The 14735-nt window shown below is 50.4% G+C and overlaps 8 protein-coding genes across 8 annotated transcripts; 4 read left to right on the top strand and 4 right to left on the bottom strand.

Annotated features, from left to right (window-relative positions):
* Nucleotides 1-1684: 1684 nt before the first annotated feature.
* ASPGLDRAFT_123914 (uncharacterized protein) lies at nt 1685-2122 on the bottom strand (the record flags this gene model as incomplete). The annotated part of the gene is made up of 1 exon (XM_022540438.1): nt 1685-2122. One exon carries the CDS (start codon nt 2120-2122, stop codon nt 1685-1687), a length of 438 nt encoding a protein of 145 aa, XP_022402082.1.
* A 506-nt stretch (nt 2123-2628) lies between these two features.
* ASPGLDRAFT_1345695 (uncharacterized protein) lies at nt 2629-3384 on the top strand. The gene is made up of 2 exons (XM_022541306.1): nt 2629-3173; nt 3295-3384. The coding sequence occupies exon 1, from the start codon at nt 2729-2731 to the stop codon at nt 3095-3097; it is 369 nt and encodes a 122-aa protein (XP_022402081.1). The 5' UTR covers nt 2629-2728; the 3' UTR covers nt 3098-3173; nt 3295-3384.
* A 119-nt stretch (nt 3385-3503) lies between these two features.
* ASPGLDRAFT_45352 (uncharacterized protein) lies at nt 3504-4248 on the top strand. The gene has a single exon (XM_022546221.1). It carries the CDS (start codon nt 3594-3596, stop codon nt 3891-3893), a length of 300 nt encoding a protein of 99 aa, XP_022402080.1. The 5' UTR covers nt 3504-3593; the 3' UTR covers nt 3894-4248.
* ASPGLDRAFT_56801 (purine-cytosine permease family protein) lies at nt 4244-6086 on the bottom strand (the record flags this gene model as incomplete). The annotated part of the gene is made up of 4 exons (XM_022548213.1): nt 4244-4917; nt 4989-5631; nt 5684-5857; nt 5905-6086. The coding sequence occupies 4 exons, from the start codon at nt 6084-6086 to the stop codon at nt 4435-4437; spliced, it is 1482 nt and encodes a 493-aa protein (XP_022402079.1). The 3' UTR covers nt 4244-4434.
* Nucleotides 6087-6321: 235 nt separating this feature from the next.
* ASPGLDRAFT_45350 (uncharacterized protein) lies at nt 6322-7871 on the top strand. Its single transcript, XM_022546220.1, has one exon. It carries the CDS (start codon nt 6397-6399, stop codon nt 7588-7590), a length of 1194 nt encoding a protein of 397 aa, XP_022402078.1. The 5' UTR covers nt 6322-6396; the 3' UTR covers nt 7591-7871.
* ASPGLDRAFT_34184 (fungal specific transcription factor domain-containing protein) lies at nt 7746-9167 on the bottom strand (the record flags this gene model as incomplete). The annotated part of the gene is made up of 3 exons (XM_022544401.1): nt 7746-8287; nt 8339-9003; nt 9052-9167. The coding sequence occupies 3 exons, from the start codon at nt 9165-9167 to the stop codon at nt 7746-7748; spliced, it is 1323 nt and encodes a 440-aa protein (XP_022402077.1).
* A 1850-nt stretch (nt 9168-11017) lies between these two features.
* On the top strand, nt 11018-12977 carry ASPGLDRAFT_146587 (putative MFS transporter). Its single transcript, XM_022541888.1, has 4 exons — nt 11018-11475; nt 11539-12027; nt 12074-12215; nt 12267-12977. Exons 1-4 carry the CDS (start codon nt 11075-11077, stop codon nt 12645-12647), a joined length of 1413 nt encoding a protein of 470 aa, XP_022402076.1. The 5' UTR covers nt 11018-11074; the 3' UTR covers nt 12648-12977.
* Nucleotides 12870-14677, bottom strand: ASPGLDRAFT_168449 (uncharacterized protein; the record flags this gene model as incomplete). Its single annotated transcript, XM_022542670.1, has 1 exon — nt 12870-14677. The coding sequence occupies exon 1, from the start codon at nt 14658-14660 to the stop codon at nt 12870-12872; it is 1791 nt and encodes a 596-aa protein (XP_022402075.1). The 5' UTR covers nt 14661-14677.
* Between the last annotated feature and the right edge of the window lie 58 nt (nt 14678-14735).

Here is a 14735-nt window from a genome sequence, read left to right as displayed (position 1 = left end):
AATCACCAACGGTGTCACGCCCTTCTCATTTGCAGCATTTGGATCTGCTCCATGGTCAAGCAATAGCCGGGCCATTGTGAGAATAGGCTCATCGAAAACAACACTTAAGAGAGGTGTAAAGTATCTAGGCCCTGTGGCGTTTACATCCACCCCATATTCCAGCAGGAGCTCAATCACACCAACGTTAAGATACCATTGTCGGACCACCCATGGAAGCAAGAATTTCGGACCCTTCGGAGTGTCAAGGGGTATGTTTGGATCTGCTCCGTGTTCTAACAGAAGTTTTGCTCGTTCATAATGATCGTCCCGCTCCCAGTTTGACAGAGCCCCGAAGAGACATGTTATATCAGGGCGTACACCTTTGCAGAGCAATCTTTTCATCAGATCTTCGCTGCCCTTCCGCACCACATGGAACAGGACTGTTCGATTGTCGATCCCAACCAAGTCCACATTTGCCCCTCTATCAAGAAGCATCTCCATTGCATCAAATTTGCGGTGTTTTGCCGCGAGCAGAATCGGCGTGTCAAGACTATAACTCATCCGCGCGTCGATTTCCGCACCCGAGTCCAGCAGAAGTTTGAGAACACTCAAATGGCTGAGTCGTGCTGCCCAATGGAGCGGTCTCCAGCCGGTCAACATGCCTTGTAATTCGGTATCAGGCTCATGTTGGAGCAAAGCTTCCACAGTCTCGAAATTCCCCCTGCGAGCCGCGACAATGAGCGCCGTTTGCCCAGTTTTTGATTTCCCCCTCGTATTGACATCCACGCCATGGTACAACAATTTCTTCAAGGAAGCAGCGCAATTGCAACCTGCGGCCCGTATAATCAGTTGTTCTGGCTGACCCACGCTGTTTACATTCATTAATTTCTGATAGGCCCCGAGTTCTAGCAGCGTTTTTGTGACCGCGGGTTGATTCCACATGACAGCTTGGGTGAGTGGATCTTCAACCCAGTAAGGCCCTCTGTTGTATTTCTCAACCAACGGGTGTCGATCAAAAGGATATTCTCTCAGCCAGGTAAACGGCCATGGTCGGGGATCGAGGGAAGTGCCGGCCATGACTGACTTGCGGGCTGCAGTGGCATTTCCATGTCGCGCTGCCCAGTAGAGGGCATGGCCTTCGTGGTGTTTGGCATTGTATTTGTATCGATATTCATTGAAAATGCGATATAATCGATGATTGGCCTGGTGGAGACTGTTCAGGTCACTCTCGGGGGTGACATGTTCTCCTATGCTTAGGAGGAGTTCGTCAGGGAGATCCAGGAGATTCATTTAGGATCCGTGTATATATAGTTGAGTTTTTATTCAACATGGCAGCTTTTTTTTTTTTTTTTTTTTTCATTTATATTTTTCGACAATTGGTGTGCGGGGCATAATAGATGGATGCCACCTCACAATTAAGGAGGTTGGTACACAGCCTCATTCTCTCGTTTGCCCGATGCTGTTCTTTTTGAATATTGAATATCAGAATCATTGCAATAATCCCCCGGTAATCCGTAGATTGGCAATGTCATTCCTTTGCTTGCATTTCAGCTGCACAGATGGACATTGCAGTGCGGCGTCTCACTGGTCGAAAGAGCATGGAAAGGGTTTTTCAGAAAGCAGACGATTTTGACTTACTGTCAACATTAATAAATGTCTTTGATCTAATTTATATATTCTGCTCTACTAGCTAACTAGAGGCCTCTTAATGGAGGACTCTTCCTGTCCGTGTACAGAGCAGAAGCCTCTCCCCTCGGAGGGACATCCAATGGTTAGTCGACTCAAACAAAGAGTAGCAGTGTGCAATCGTCCAGCCCCAGTCCCGAGCAAAACTTTCCGTCAATTCCCATCCGGTTGGATCGCACGAATCAAGCCAAACCATCACACCGGTGTTGCCAGGTCGGTCACTCTGCAGCCCTCGTAAGGCACGGCAAAGCTGTCTGTCATCAAAGGTTTCACCGGCGCTGATAAGATGATCGCGCATTTTTGCCATTGGGATTATGTCAAACCATGGGTGATGGAGATGGAGAGTGGCTTTCTGCAATTTTGTTGGTTGCAAGCTGGGAGGTAGCGAGAGAGCTTTTTCGTCGTCCATGGTTTTTGGACCTAAGGCACAAAATCGCGAAATGACATTGTCATGCATTTCCTGCGAGCTGAGCTCGAGGATCTGTATGTTTCGAATTTGTCTTTGACATAGGGCCACGGCCATCTTGCTTTCCGGAGAGCGTACTATTGGATTCCAAATGGAGTCAATTGTAAAAACTTGCAACTTCAATGACGTCCCGAAAATTCTTAACCGCTTATTTGATCACTCAAACCTTGCAAGTTAGAATGTTCCGATCGATATGGTTCCAGATCGGCTGGTAATTAGTCTAGCCCGTTAGAAAGTGCCCTAGTATTTAATGCCGTCAAAATACGAGCCAATTGGGTTGCCAGTGCGCTCGTGTTGCTTGATGTCAAGTTTTCGTATAACGGGAAGGTTTGATTCTACCCGAGCCTGACAGCAAACTATATCCGCAAGCGGACATGATTGACCTCATGAGCTCCTTGGAAAACTCCAAATGACACAATGATGTTGAGAACTGCTATAGACGTAGTGTATGGAGTCTTCTTAGAGGAGAAAAAGGTATATATGGCAGCAGAAATCATGGCTAGAAAATTCTTGTCACTCATTCCCAATCCACTTTCCATCTCCTGATCACTTTAAATCTACAATTCAAAGCTCCATTATTCTCATTCCAACTCCGAAATGAAGTTCTTGAGCGGAATCTCTCTCACTCTGGGCATCTTGGCCAGTGGTGTGGCGGCTTTACCTCCCGTTGAGACGGTGACAGTCCAACTCGCCAATGAACAGTCTGGCGCCCACGCCAATGTCAAAATCCCAACTGACAACTCGCCCCACCCCATCTCAGCCCTCTGGGGCCATACTGCTGTGGCTGCAGAAGGTGTTGTTTCCGCCTCGAGCGCCCAGCTCAATCAGTTCGATCAGGACACTGTGTGCAAGATTGTGCAAGCGCATCCGCATGTGGATGCAACGTTGAACGCGAGACAGACTTGGGTGTCGTTGGCCGATGGTAAAGTGGTGGAGTTGTCTCATGGATTTATTGTCTGTCACTAGGTATTGACTGAGACTCTTGATGGGACTTGATATTGGGGGCTGTTTTGTGACGTGGGTGGGATATGCATTGATTCGGGTATTTGATTTCTCTGTTTAGTTGTATTGTATAATAACATAATAATAGTATGTTGTTTCTTCCTGTTGGTCATTCTTGATAGTCATCCATGGCCGGATCTACTGAAGCTTCGCCTCCGGAGCTTAATATTTATACGAGCTCCCTTTGTGCTGCGCCCCCTACATCGTAAATAATCCATGGGGTGCATTAGCGCGAAAATATCAATAAAGCCTCGTATGGCATAGTTATCTACATGACTGAAGCCACGGCAATAGCATCGTCATGAAAGCGATTGCCCAACCATGGTTTCGGAAGTAACTAGCGAACCATGGTTAAGCTACTCTGGCCCGACATTGACATATATATATTACCGAAACCTCCTCGCCACATACCTCATGACCCTCTTCTGCATATAACAATCCATGCATTAATCGATCAAACATGCCTGGCATTTACCCCAATACTCCTGCTATAGGTCTCCCTCCGGGAGGCCTGATCAACCCTGGCGAAACCAGCCTGCAAGCCGCTGCCCGGCGGTACCATGAACGAAAGAGACGAGAGTCTGCCTCTTCAGGTGAACCTGACTCAGTACCTAGTTCTGCCGAGCACCTTTTCGAGGAGCCACGTCGAGACTCCCGAGACTCCCGAGACTCCCAAAACTCCATGGGGAGTGAAGAGATGCCTCGGAGAAGATCATCAATCAGTGAGCGCTGGCATGAGTTCAAGCGCCACTTGCCATAAGTTGTGTTGGAAGACAAAAGCTGTACATGATACGACGTCAACGACTTTTTTTTCTCCTTCGTATTTTTCTTTCTTCTTATTTTTATTTTATTTATTTTTATTTTTGGGTCCTTCTTTCCTTTGTCCTTGTGCATATTGTCAGGCTTGCTCACTTCTGCGTCAAACCAGCTGAGTTTCTGGATCACTAATTTAGTTGGTTGCTTCGGGCTTCACATATCATATGTCCCATGCGAGAAATCCCTAGTCCAAATGGTATGGTAATGTTATGGCTTCAAATTCATTCAGATATGATTTCACTTGCTGGACCTAAGCCATATTATTTTGTTCGTGAAATAAGAACATTGCATTGTGTGACAGTCTCATGCAATAGTAATCTATTGGTAGACTATCTGATGAAATACTAACATAGGGAAAGAAAGGAGGAGAGCAGGACCTGCCAGCACTGATTTATCTAGTGTGTGCAATTCGCAACCACACCTGAGTCGGCTAGAAAAAGACTAACCAGAAAGCTGCCACCAATCCCTCAATATAAAACCAAATCTCATCTCTCACCCCATCTCCTCTCCAACCACCTCAACCCCCCAAACACCACAGCACACATCCCAAAAGTCAACTCATGTCCCAAATTTGCACCGCTCCCAATCAACCCCGCCACCGGCCCAACATACCACGCAACCTTCATCCCCAGCGCAGCGCCCACGAATCCTCCCAGGAAAGACCCGATAGCCGCCCACCCAAACGGCAACTTCTTCGGATCGTTCCAAGCATCCAAGTCATAGCCAGCCGAGCCATGGCGGAAAAAGACATGTTCCATCACGACAACAGTGATGTGGATTACGGTCCAGTAGCCGATGACACTCAGGAAGGTCTGCAGTGTGTCACGGAAGTAGACGGCGGCGCAGCAGCCGACTATCACCGCGGCGATAAATCCGAAGGTAACGAGAACGATTCGTGGGACGCGGAGGGCCCAGGGACCGAAGTTCTGCGCGTGCAGAGCGAATGAGTAGTTGTTTGGGATGTTGTTCTTTTGGGCTATGTTAGCTAAGTCGTCCAGGTTATACGTAATTGAGTGAATATAGAAAAAGGGGTATATACCGGGACAGCACTCAGCGCCCCCAAGACCATTAGGAACTTGCCGAACCCTCCAGCGGGCTCCAACGCCATCTTCAAAAGCCCTCCCACGCCGGCCTCATGATACGCTGGCTGCCACCCAGCCCCGGTGATAGTGCCAGTGTACAATGCAGCTCCAAGGCTCTGTACGAGGACCGACGGCACGAATATCCCCACGTACGTGGCGCCGAAAATCTTCCATCGCGGCGTATCCACCGGCATGCGCACGTTGTAGTCTGCAGCACAGTTGACCCACGAGACAGAGAAGGAGAAGATGACAGCCATGAAAGACAGAATGGCAGCTGCGTGGTCCTCGTGCGTAGCAAATTCTTTCACCTCTGCAGCGGTGAAGTGCTTTGCACCGGTGCCTGCAGCAACACACCAGACGACCAGCATCGGGATCCAAATGACGCTGTCTAGGTGGTGGATCCAAGTAATACCGAGGATACAGACGAGCCAGACGGTCGTGCAGATGATGATGACGCCAGCCCAGGTTGGGCATTTTCCGTCCCAGACGGCATTGAGCACCATGGCGCCGGAGGTGCTGTTTATGGCGTTCCAGCCGGTCGTGGCGATCATGGAGAAGACCACGACGAGGAGGTTACCCCAGTATCCGAAGGAGTATCGTCTACATCCTATTGTCAACATGGTGTGATATCAGGGGGGGTGGTCTAACATACGAAAAAGTGGTCATGCGCAGCCCCGTCAAGCCAAATGCTGCTGTCCAGGCAGGAAGAAGATCACTGAAGAGATTCACGATCAGGATCACAATGAAGCTGTCCCAGAAGGACAGGCCCATGGAGCCACCGAGTACCCCAGTGTTGAGTGTCGCAACGGCCATATTCGCACTCAGCCTGTCACATTAATAACCCATAACTCAGTTATCAACAGGGCATCATACCAGAAAGTGCACGCATTCCAAAACTTAGTCGTATTCACTTGCCGCTCCTCATCTGTCACCCGCTGAATTCCCCCTGTTTCGATCGAAAGCATCTGCATCCATGATGATTCCGTTTCTTCGGATGTGTCGAAGGCCGATACGCTCTTCTGAGGGGGTTCCGGGTGTGTCAAGGCTAACTCCATTGTGGGCGACAAAAATAACCGACACAAGCAGAGAGGACCCCATATTTTCATGAACTGATATACAAGAGTCTCCGCGGTATACCGATAACACCATCACTGCATATCTGGTCTCATATCTATGGCGTGCTTTATCGTGGTTTGAATCCTATCTTACCGCGGAGATGCCGCGGCATGCCGGTCGATTGGATTAGGGCACGATATTTTCGAATTCCGCTCGGATATTTAACCCACGTTATTCCCCTGAAAATATTTTTTCTGTCCACTCACTGGGTCGTTTCAATTTGATTCTCACCCGAATACATAAAGCAATATGGAACAACACACCCTTCGCCGCCGCGGCCTCGCCCTCCAAGGCGTCGACCCTGACCGCGTCTCCCCCGGCTACGTGGTATACACACCACTCACCTCTAATACCGCGCACCTCGTCTCGACATCCGGCGAAGAACTCCACAAATGGACCCTCCCCTACCGTGCAGGCCGCCACGCACGGATCCTACCTGACGGCAACCTAGCCTACAACGGGGTGCACCCAGACCCGCCGAAACTGTTCCCGATGTGGGCAAAGTACCGCGGCGGGGTTATGATGCAGGTGTCTCCCAGCGGGGAGATACTGCGGGAATACCAAGACCCACGGGCCCATCACGACCAGAACCACCTCGACGACGGGAATCTGCTGTATACGACACTAGAGCCGCTGACAGCGGACGAGGCCGCGCGCGCGCAGGGCGGTATACCCGGGAGCGAAGCACCGGGCGACACGATGTACGCAGACTGTATCAAGCTGGTCGATCCGTGGAGTACATCAACTCGGTCGTCAGCAGCGGACTTTGAGAGCGGCGGGACAGGTGGCGCAAAGCTGCTGTGGTCATGGCGCGCGATCGACCATCTGGATCCGCAGCGCTTTCCTCTCCTCGCGGACTATCCGCGTGAGCACTGGCCGCTGATTAACAGCGTTTCGTTTGATTCCGCGGGAAACATTGTCGCCTCTCTGCGCAGCACATCAGGGGTCATTATTATCAGCCGCCAGACGGGCCAGATCCTCTGGCATTTGGCCCCGCCAGTCGTCAGCCAGCAGCACTGCGCGCAGGAGCTCTCCTCGGGCGATATCCTGATCTTCGACAATGGGGTCTACCGGCCTGGCATCGCGGTGCCGTTTTCACGGGCGATCATCGTCTCTCGCGCGACTAAGGAGATTATTTGGGAGTACAAAGACCGCAGCACGGGCGGGATCGGCTTTTTCACGCCGTTCATGGGATCCGCGCAGAAGCTGGCGAATGGGAATGTACTTCTGTGTGAGGCTGCCACGGGCCGGATACTCGAGGTCACGGAGACGGGGGCGACAGTATGGGAGTTTGTTGTGCCGCAGTTGAATGATTATAAAGGCGTCATGGCGGAGGAGGAATTGCACGAGATGGAGCAGATGGGCTTTGCGTATCAGAGTAATGCCATCTTCCGGGCGTACAAGTATCGACCGGAGGAGGTACCGTGGTTGAAGGCAGGCTGAATGTCCTCCTTCGAATGATCAAATTAACTGTCACTTTGGATTTACATATTCCGCGTTAGGACTTTCGTGTCTAGAGTCACATCGTTTGTCTTCTTATCTCCAGGCCAAATGAATATGTTTCTCATACTCATGCTCTCCAACAGGTATGGAAAGCTTCAAGGGCTTAGTCCCCAACTCGGTAACAAATCCCAGTTCCCATCCGCTGTAGGCTCCACCCCCAGAAACTCCGGAAAGTAACTCAACAGGTCCCCTCCCAGCCAATTATCGTTCTGTTCGGGACACTCTGGTTGCTCCGCTCCAGGTCGCACCTTCTGATGGACCTTCGCAATAATATCCCCTAGGGTATGTGCAGCATGGCAGGGAAGTCCAATAGATTGGAGCCATGCCACCAGATTGAGGATCAACGAATCCAGTTCAGCGATGTTATGACTCGGGGACAGCTGCTCCGCGTATCCGTTTAACAAGCGGCAGATTATAATCGCAGCGAAGGTGATCATGTGGTAGATGTGGTCGCTCAGATGGCGAGTTCGCTCATCGGTTGTGTCGATTGCCAGGTGGATTATATGAGTGGAGTGGCGGACCATCTCCGAAAGCAGAGATTCACGGGCTCTGGCGGTTTTTGTTTTGAGGGACTGGTCGTAGAGAAGGAGATGGGCGAAGTGAAAGCCCATGAGGAGGAATTGCGCGCGTGGTTGTACTACATTGTTAGTATTGGTTTTATAGGTCTTATTGTGGGTTGGTGACATACACAAGACGAATTGCCATTCTTTCTTCCAGCCTTGCAAATGAGCGATGGACTTCAATAGATCGATGACATCACTGGAGATGTTCTCATAAACAGTCCAGTAGAGATATATCTCCGCTACCATGCGCAACTCGTAGTTTGTGGCATGGTCAGAGCCGAGGATTGCTCGACAGCGTGCTATCTGGGAGGCATGCAACATAGACTTACGGCTCGTGCCAACGCAGTAGTGAAGATGCACCAGACATAAATGATTCCACAGACACCAGTCGTCAAGGGTTGTTTTCGAGAGCCGTGTGGTCGGTCCAGCATTATTGACCGGATCGAACAGTGGGCTGGACTGGCTGTGCTGCAGGGAAAACCCACTTAAGAGCCAACTGTCAATGCTCAGCGGCACTTGTCCCACGGTTGTCGACCACATGGAGAGCACGAGGGCCGCCTGGAAGAACTCGATCGGCTGGGGCGCGACCAGCAGGGCAGCCGAAATCAGCGACCGGGCACATTGGTAGAGCTTCGGGGCGAGGCTGGTCGCCAGAGCCTCAGTCGTATGTCGGACAGCGATTAAGAAGCAGGCACATAGGAGCAACGGGGACCGACTGACTCTTCCGAGTAAAGCTTTAGGGTCGGCTTCCGGGTCTAACAGGACCCATCGGCCATAGTGTTCTAGGAAGCTGTGTGGCTTAGTTCCAAGTCTCCAAGTTACCTATTGTCGAACTCACATGGCGAAGAGTGATAATGCTAGATCAGGCGCTATTAACCCGTCCAGTCCGGCGACCTGGGAACTGGTATCAAGTGACTTGACTCCGATATCCGATGCAAGATCTCGAATGACCATGACGGGAGGAGTTGATGGGTGGTCTGGTTTTGATGATGGCCCTGTGTCATTTGAAGATGGTGCAACTACTGGAATCCTAGCGCTGGGATGGGTTGTCGGTTTTGTTATACTAGTTGAGTCCTCTCCCAGTCGCTCTAGCAGAGCACCGAGGGTTTGTTCGAGCCGAGCTAATCTAGGCCAGTTTAGCTCAGGATCCTCAGCATAGACAAAAAGGTCCACAAACCTGGCGTCGGTATCACTGTTTGCAACTTCGAGGCCCCGCGGTGGAGTCTGGACAAACGAACACCGCTGGCGAAGCCGTTCACATCTCAAACACGGTCTTCCGGGTACCCCAGATTCGTAACATCGTGTCTTTTGCTTTCTGCAAGAGTCACAGGCACGCGAGGCCCGACCTCTATCGGGTGGCATTTCTAGTCCGCTACAGTCGTATGAATATGAGAATGGTTGATGAGAGACTCGCCTATATCGCTATTCCTAGGGAAAATGGCGTCAATTGATAAGATAAGAGATAAGATAAGCTCAACATGTCGAATGTGACATTATCAATCACCTGCACCCAACTAGATCTCACCCACCCATCACCCTTAGAGTGGCAATGAGAAAAAGGCAAGAATAACTATTGACTATCACATGTGGCTTAATTACGGCTGAGCGGACGTGTTTTTCACACCCTATGCTAGCAATGCAATATACTCAGGCACGGTGTGTAGGGAGCATGAAGTATTTGATAGTCGAAACGTATCTGAAGAACAACCATAGTTGGATACATAGTAGGCAGGAGCTCAGCCATCTTGAGCCACAAGAAAATACCTGGATATCAATTTTGAGGCTCTCCATCATCCTGGCAAAGGGGCTAGAAGCCCACCGTTCTAAGAGCGAATTGCCCGGCAATCTTCCAGTTCTCCGGTCACTTGAATCACTGCCATGACCTCAGGCAGGAGTCCAACTCCTGATCGGCCAGCAAGGAGAAAATATGAGTCTTTTCTTCTATACTCTGTTCCTCGCTGTCTTCATTGGGATCGTCATTATTGTTGTCGTCTTCATCGTCTTCGTCTTGTTCTTCCTCCACAACATCGAGAAACCTAGCTAGTGGAAGTTTATTGGGTACATTCCTAATTCAACACCCTTATTCCTTGTCTAGTAGATGACTATTTCCCCACGCATATCTTCCTCAATCGCCCATAGCCTCTGGTCGCTTATATGGCCCCTGAATGTTTGCATATCGCCCCTAGATACCCGATTGAATACTTGATTATTAGATGATTGTTAAACTGGTCGTCCGCCCGGCGGGGGTAAACTATGGTAGAAGCGTGATGGAGTGTATATGGAGGTAGTATATGTATGTAACAACTTCGGTAGTAATAGCCAGTCCCATTGGTGATTAGACTGAACGCTGGTCTCTCTAACGTTCGCCCAGCGGTCTCCTTAAGGAATGTCGGGGTCACGTGCCCGCTCCGGGCGGCCCTGTACCTAAACGGGTTACGACCGCACTATTACTACTTCGGCCTAGTGCCAGTAGACCTTCGGTGCTTGTCTAATATACATGCATTCCGCCCTATGTCCGTAACAATGATGGAATGACTAACCATATGCCCCTGCATCGTGACTAGAACTAGTCAATGTCGAACATCATGTATGTATGACTAGTTGTTCTAAAATCATACATAGCCTGCCAAGGCGTAGGGCTGAAATAGAGCAACCCCGACCCGATCCATCGGAGATTCTAGATTCCCGGAGATCAACACTCGGAGAAAAATCCATCTTTCACCGAAGCCGCGGAATTATTGAACTGCTGCCTAGGCATAAATGCCAATCACTTCAAATTCATTTAAAGGAATAAACACCCACGTAAAAAAAAAAAAAGAGAGAGAGAGAAAAAGAAGCAACACCTTCAACCATCCCAAAGCATGTCCCCAAACGCGCCGGAATCCCGCCGGGGTTCCTACTTCACGCATATCCTCCGCGAACTCGGCCTCCTCACCGTCTTCCAATCCTCATCCGATGTCAAACTGCTCATTGCGCAGCGCTTCGTCCGGCTTTTCGCCTATGGTGGTTCAACTCTGATTCTAGCGTCTTATCTGTCTGCCCTGGGTATTTCCGATGACCGGATTGGGTTGTTCATGACACTGACTCTGGTCGGGGATGTGGTGATCAGCTTTTTCCTGACGCTTTTCGCGGATAGGATGGGGCGCAAGGCTGTTCTGATTCTTGGGTCGGGTTTGATGGCGGGTAGTGGGGTTGTTTTTGGGTTATTTGGGGAGTTTTGGATTCTTTTGCTAGCAGCGGTTTTTGGGGTTATTAGTCCGAGGTGAGCATTCATTCCCTTCAACTAAAAGTATCTCGAACGAGGGCAGTGGTTAAATCGCGACAGTGGAAACGAAATCGGCCCCTTCCGCGCAGTCGAAGAATCAACCCTCGCGCATTTAACCCCCGACGAAGTCCTCCCTGATATCTTCGCGTGGTACTCACTACTGGGTACGGGTGGCACGGCGCTGGGGATTATGACTTGTGGATGGGCTGTTCATTTACTGCAGGAGCTCAGGGGGTGGGAGTTTATTGCGGCTTGTCGGGTGGTTTTCTTTATGTATGCTGCGATTGGTGGTGTGAAGCTTGTCTTTACGTTGGGGTTGAGTGGGGATGTTGAGGCTGTTGCTAGACAGGCTCCTGAGGAGGAGCAGGGTGTTGATGAGACGCAGCCTCTGCTAGCAGAGCAGTCTACGTCTGCCGTTCAGGCGCAGCATGAGAACCCTCCGAAGAAGAGTTGGTTCCGTATCTCTCTTGACAAGGATCTTATTCCGTTGATCACCAAGCTATTCGTCCTGTTTGCCCTGGACTCGTTTGCTTCCGGACTTGCATCGATGTACGTTATCGAACCCCTCCCTCTGAACTATACTAACAACATGCAGGTCCTGGATGACATACTTCTTCCGCAACAAATTCTCCCTCCCCGAAGGCAATCTCGCCTCCATCTTCTTCACAACCAGCATCATCTGCTCAATCTCAATGCTGGTCGCATCCTCCATCGCCAAACGCATCGGCAACGTCAAGGTACCCCCCCTCCCCTTCCCCACCCCAATCCATCACTAACAAAGGAAACAGACAATGGTATTCACCCACCTCCCCTCCGCCATCTTCCTCTCCCTAATCCCCCTCCCCTCCACCCTCCCCCCATCCCTAACATTCCTCATCCTCCGCGCCTCAACGCAAAGCATGGACGTCGCCCCTCGCTCCGCGTTCCTGGCGATCGCGTTACCGGCTGATAAACGCACGGCGATTATGGGTGCTGTTAATGTGGTGAAGACGGCGAGTCAGAGTGTGGCGCCGTTTATTACGGGGGTTTTGGGGGCGAAGGGGCATCTTGGGGTGGCATTTTGTGTTGCCGGGGGGTTGAAGGGGATTTATGATTTGGGGATGTTGGTTTGTTTTGCGGGGAGGGATGGGAAGAGAACAAGGGTTGATGATGAGGAGTGGCGGGCTTGAGAGTGTTGGTGGTGGTTGTGTATCATTTCGACAGGATGGGATTGACGCCTTTGGTGTTATCAATCTGGGTATGAACAAAAGGAGTGACAGCGAAGTACGTACAGAAACAGACAGAGGCTGTACATAGACCAAACATCAGATGTATCTTAAAATCGATTCTTGTATACCAATCTAACATGCAACAATCATAAATCATAATTATTCATATCCAAACCGCCAAAATCACTCCTCCCTCTCAGCCTCCGGCTGACTCTGCCCACTCGACAACCTTGGATCCATCATCGCGCACGCAAATCCAATCATCGGCACACACAAACAAACCCCCGCAATACAAAGCATCCTTTCCACATGTCCATAACTATCAATAATAGCAGACCGTATCTCGGTACCAACGGGGTAGTCCGGTACAACCTCGAACGGAGACTTGTAGATTTCGTGCGCGAGAGTTTCATTGGACTGAAAGCTTAGGTTCGATTCGAGCGTTCGAAGGAGATTCTCGGACCAAATTACACCTGAGAGGCATGTTCCGAGTGCGTTGCCAATGTTGAAAGACGCGAGGTAGAGACCTGTTAACGCGGAGACGTGTTTATGACTTGTTGTTGCTTGGATTGAGGCTTGTGTCGGGTATGCGCAGAAACCCGCTGCGAGACCCAATAGGACTTGTGCGCTGAGCATTCCGGTTGCTGCGCTGTGGGAAGTGCCGCTGTTAAATCTAATCAAGAGAACAAAAGAAATCAGGAAGAGGATGGTTCCGGTGACGATGAAGTATTTTAATCTTCGCACGCGGAAGATAACCACGCCTATGATTAATCCGCTGATGACGCCGAAGAAAGTGAAGAATGAGGAGACTTGTGTTGATGTTGAGACGGAGAAGTTGAATGCCACGATAAGTACTGTGTAGAGGTAGTTCCCTTGAACGGCCCAGGCGATGTTGAGCAGACAGCGTACGGCGAGAGCGGTTCCTACGCCGCGGTCCTTGAGGAGGTAGCCCGGGATAAAGGGGTGTCTGGCGCCGTGTGTCTCCCAGTAGATAAAGACTGGTATGCATAAGCAGCCGAGGATCAATGGGGTGATGATGCTGGGACTACGCCATTGGGAGAGTTGTCCTTCAGCTAGGGTGAGGGGTGTCAGGATGAGGATCAACACAGCCATCATGAGACTGATACCGATGATGTCGAGCTGATGGTAGATCTCGACGGCTTTTGCGCGGAGTGTCGTCCGGTGACTTTCATGGCTATCACCACTGTTCTTGCCATAGAGACTCGTCCTGTATAGCCCAACAAGCAACGGAGTCGCGGAAACGGCATAAATAGGAGCCCACATTCCAATCCCCCATCGCCAGTCTGTAACTTTCAAGGCTGCGGAAGCAAGACTCCCACTGAGCCATGTATTGAATAAAAACGGTATCGCAGGAACATAGCTGAAGAAGACACGGGAGCGCATAGACGTGATGTCGGCTATGATTACCTCAACGAGCAGGATAATGCATGTATACCCTGTTTGATAGAGTATTGCTCCAGCAATAAACGCTTGGATCGACGACGCTGTACTCTCAATAACAGTCCCGACGATATAAAATGCAACCGACACCGCTATGAGCTCGAACCGGCCGAAGACATCGGCTAATTTGGCTGCCGGTGGATAAACAGCAGCTGCGATCACACTCCTCAGGACATTGATCGTCGATAATAGCGTGTGCACTCCAAAACTGGATGCGGCGTATGATTGGTATGTAGACCGCAGGAGACCATCCAAACCATAGGACCAACCGATGATGAGGATGCCCGTCAATATATATCCCTGCTCTACCGCCGAAATTCTGGAGGAAAAAGACTCGATACGGGTAGCACCTGGTGCGCTGGTCCCGGGTAGATTTGTGTTGCTCTCTGGTTCATAATATTGGTCATGGTGCTTATTCGAGTCGAGTCCGTGCTCGATCAAGGGTGAAGTCTCGGAGAATCCCGCATGTTGTCCTGGTCTCGTATCTGGTCTTGTGTCGTCAAAAGTATCCATCCTGTATTCGTGGATAGAACCAGTCGTACTAATACATTGCAAGACAAACTTCCCTCACAAGGAAATCAACGGTAT

Source organism: Aspergillus glaucus, assembly GCF_001890805.1.
Source record: "Aspergillus glaucus CBS 516.65 unplaced genomic scaffold ASPGLscaffold_7, whole genome shotgun sequence".
Taxonomy (NCBI): domain Eukaryota; kingdom Fungi; phylum Ascomycota; class Eurotiomycetes; order Eurotiales; family Aspergillaceae; genus Aspergillus; species Aspergillus glaucus.
The sequence above is the reverse complement of the archived record's forward strand: the minus strand, read 5'-3'. Positions and strand labels throughout refer to the sequence as shown.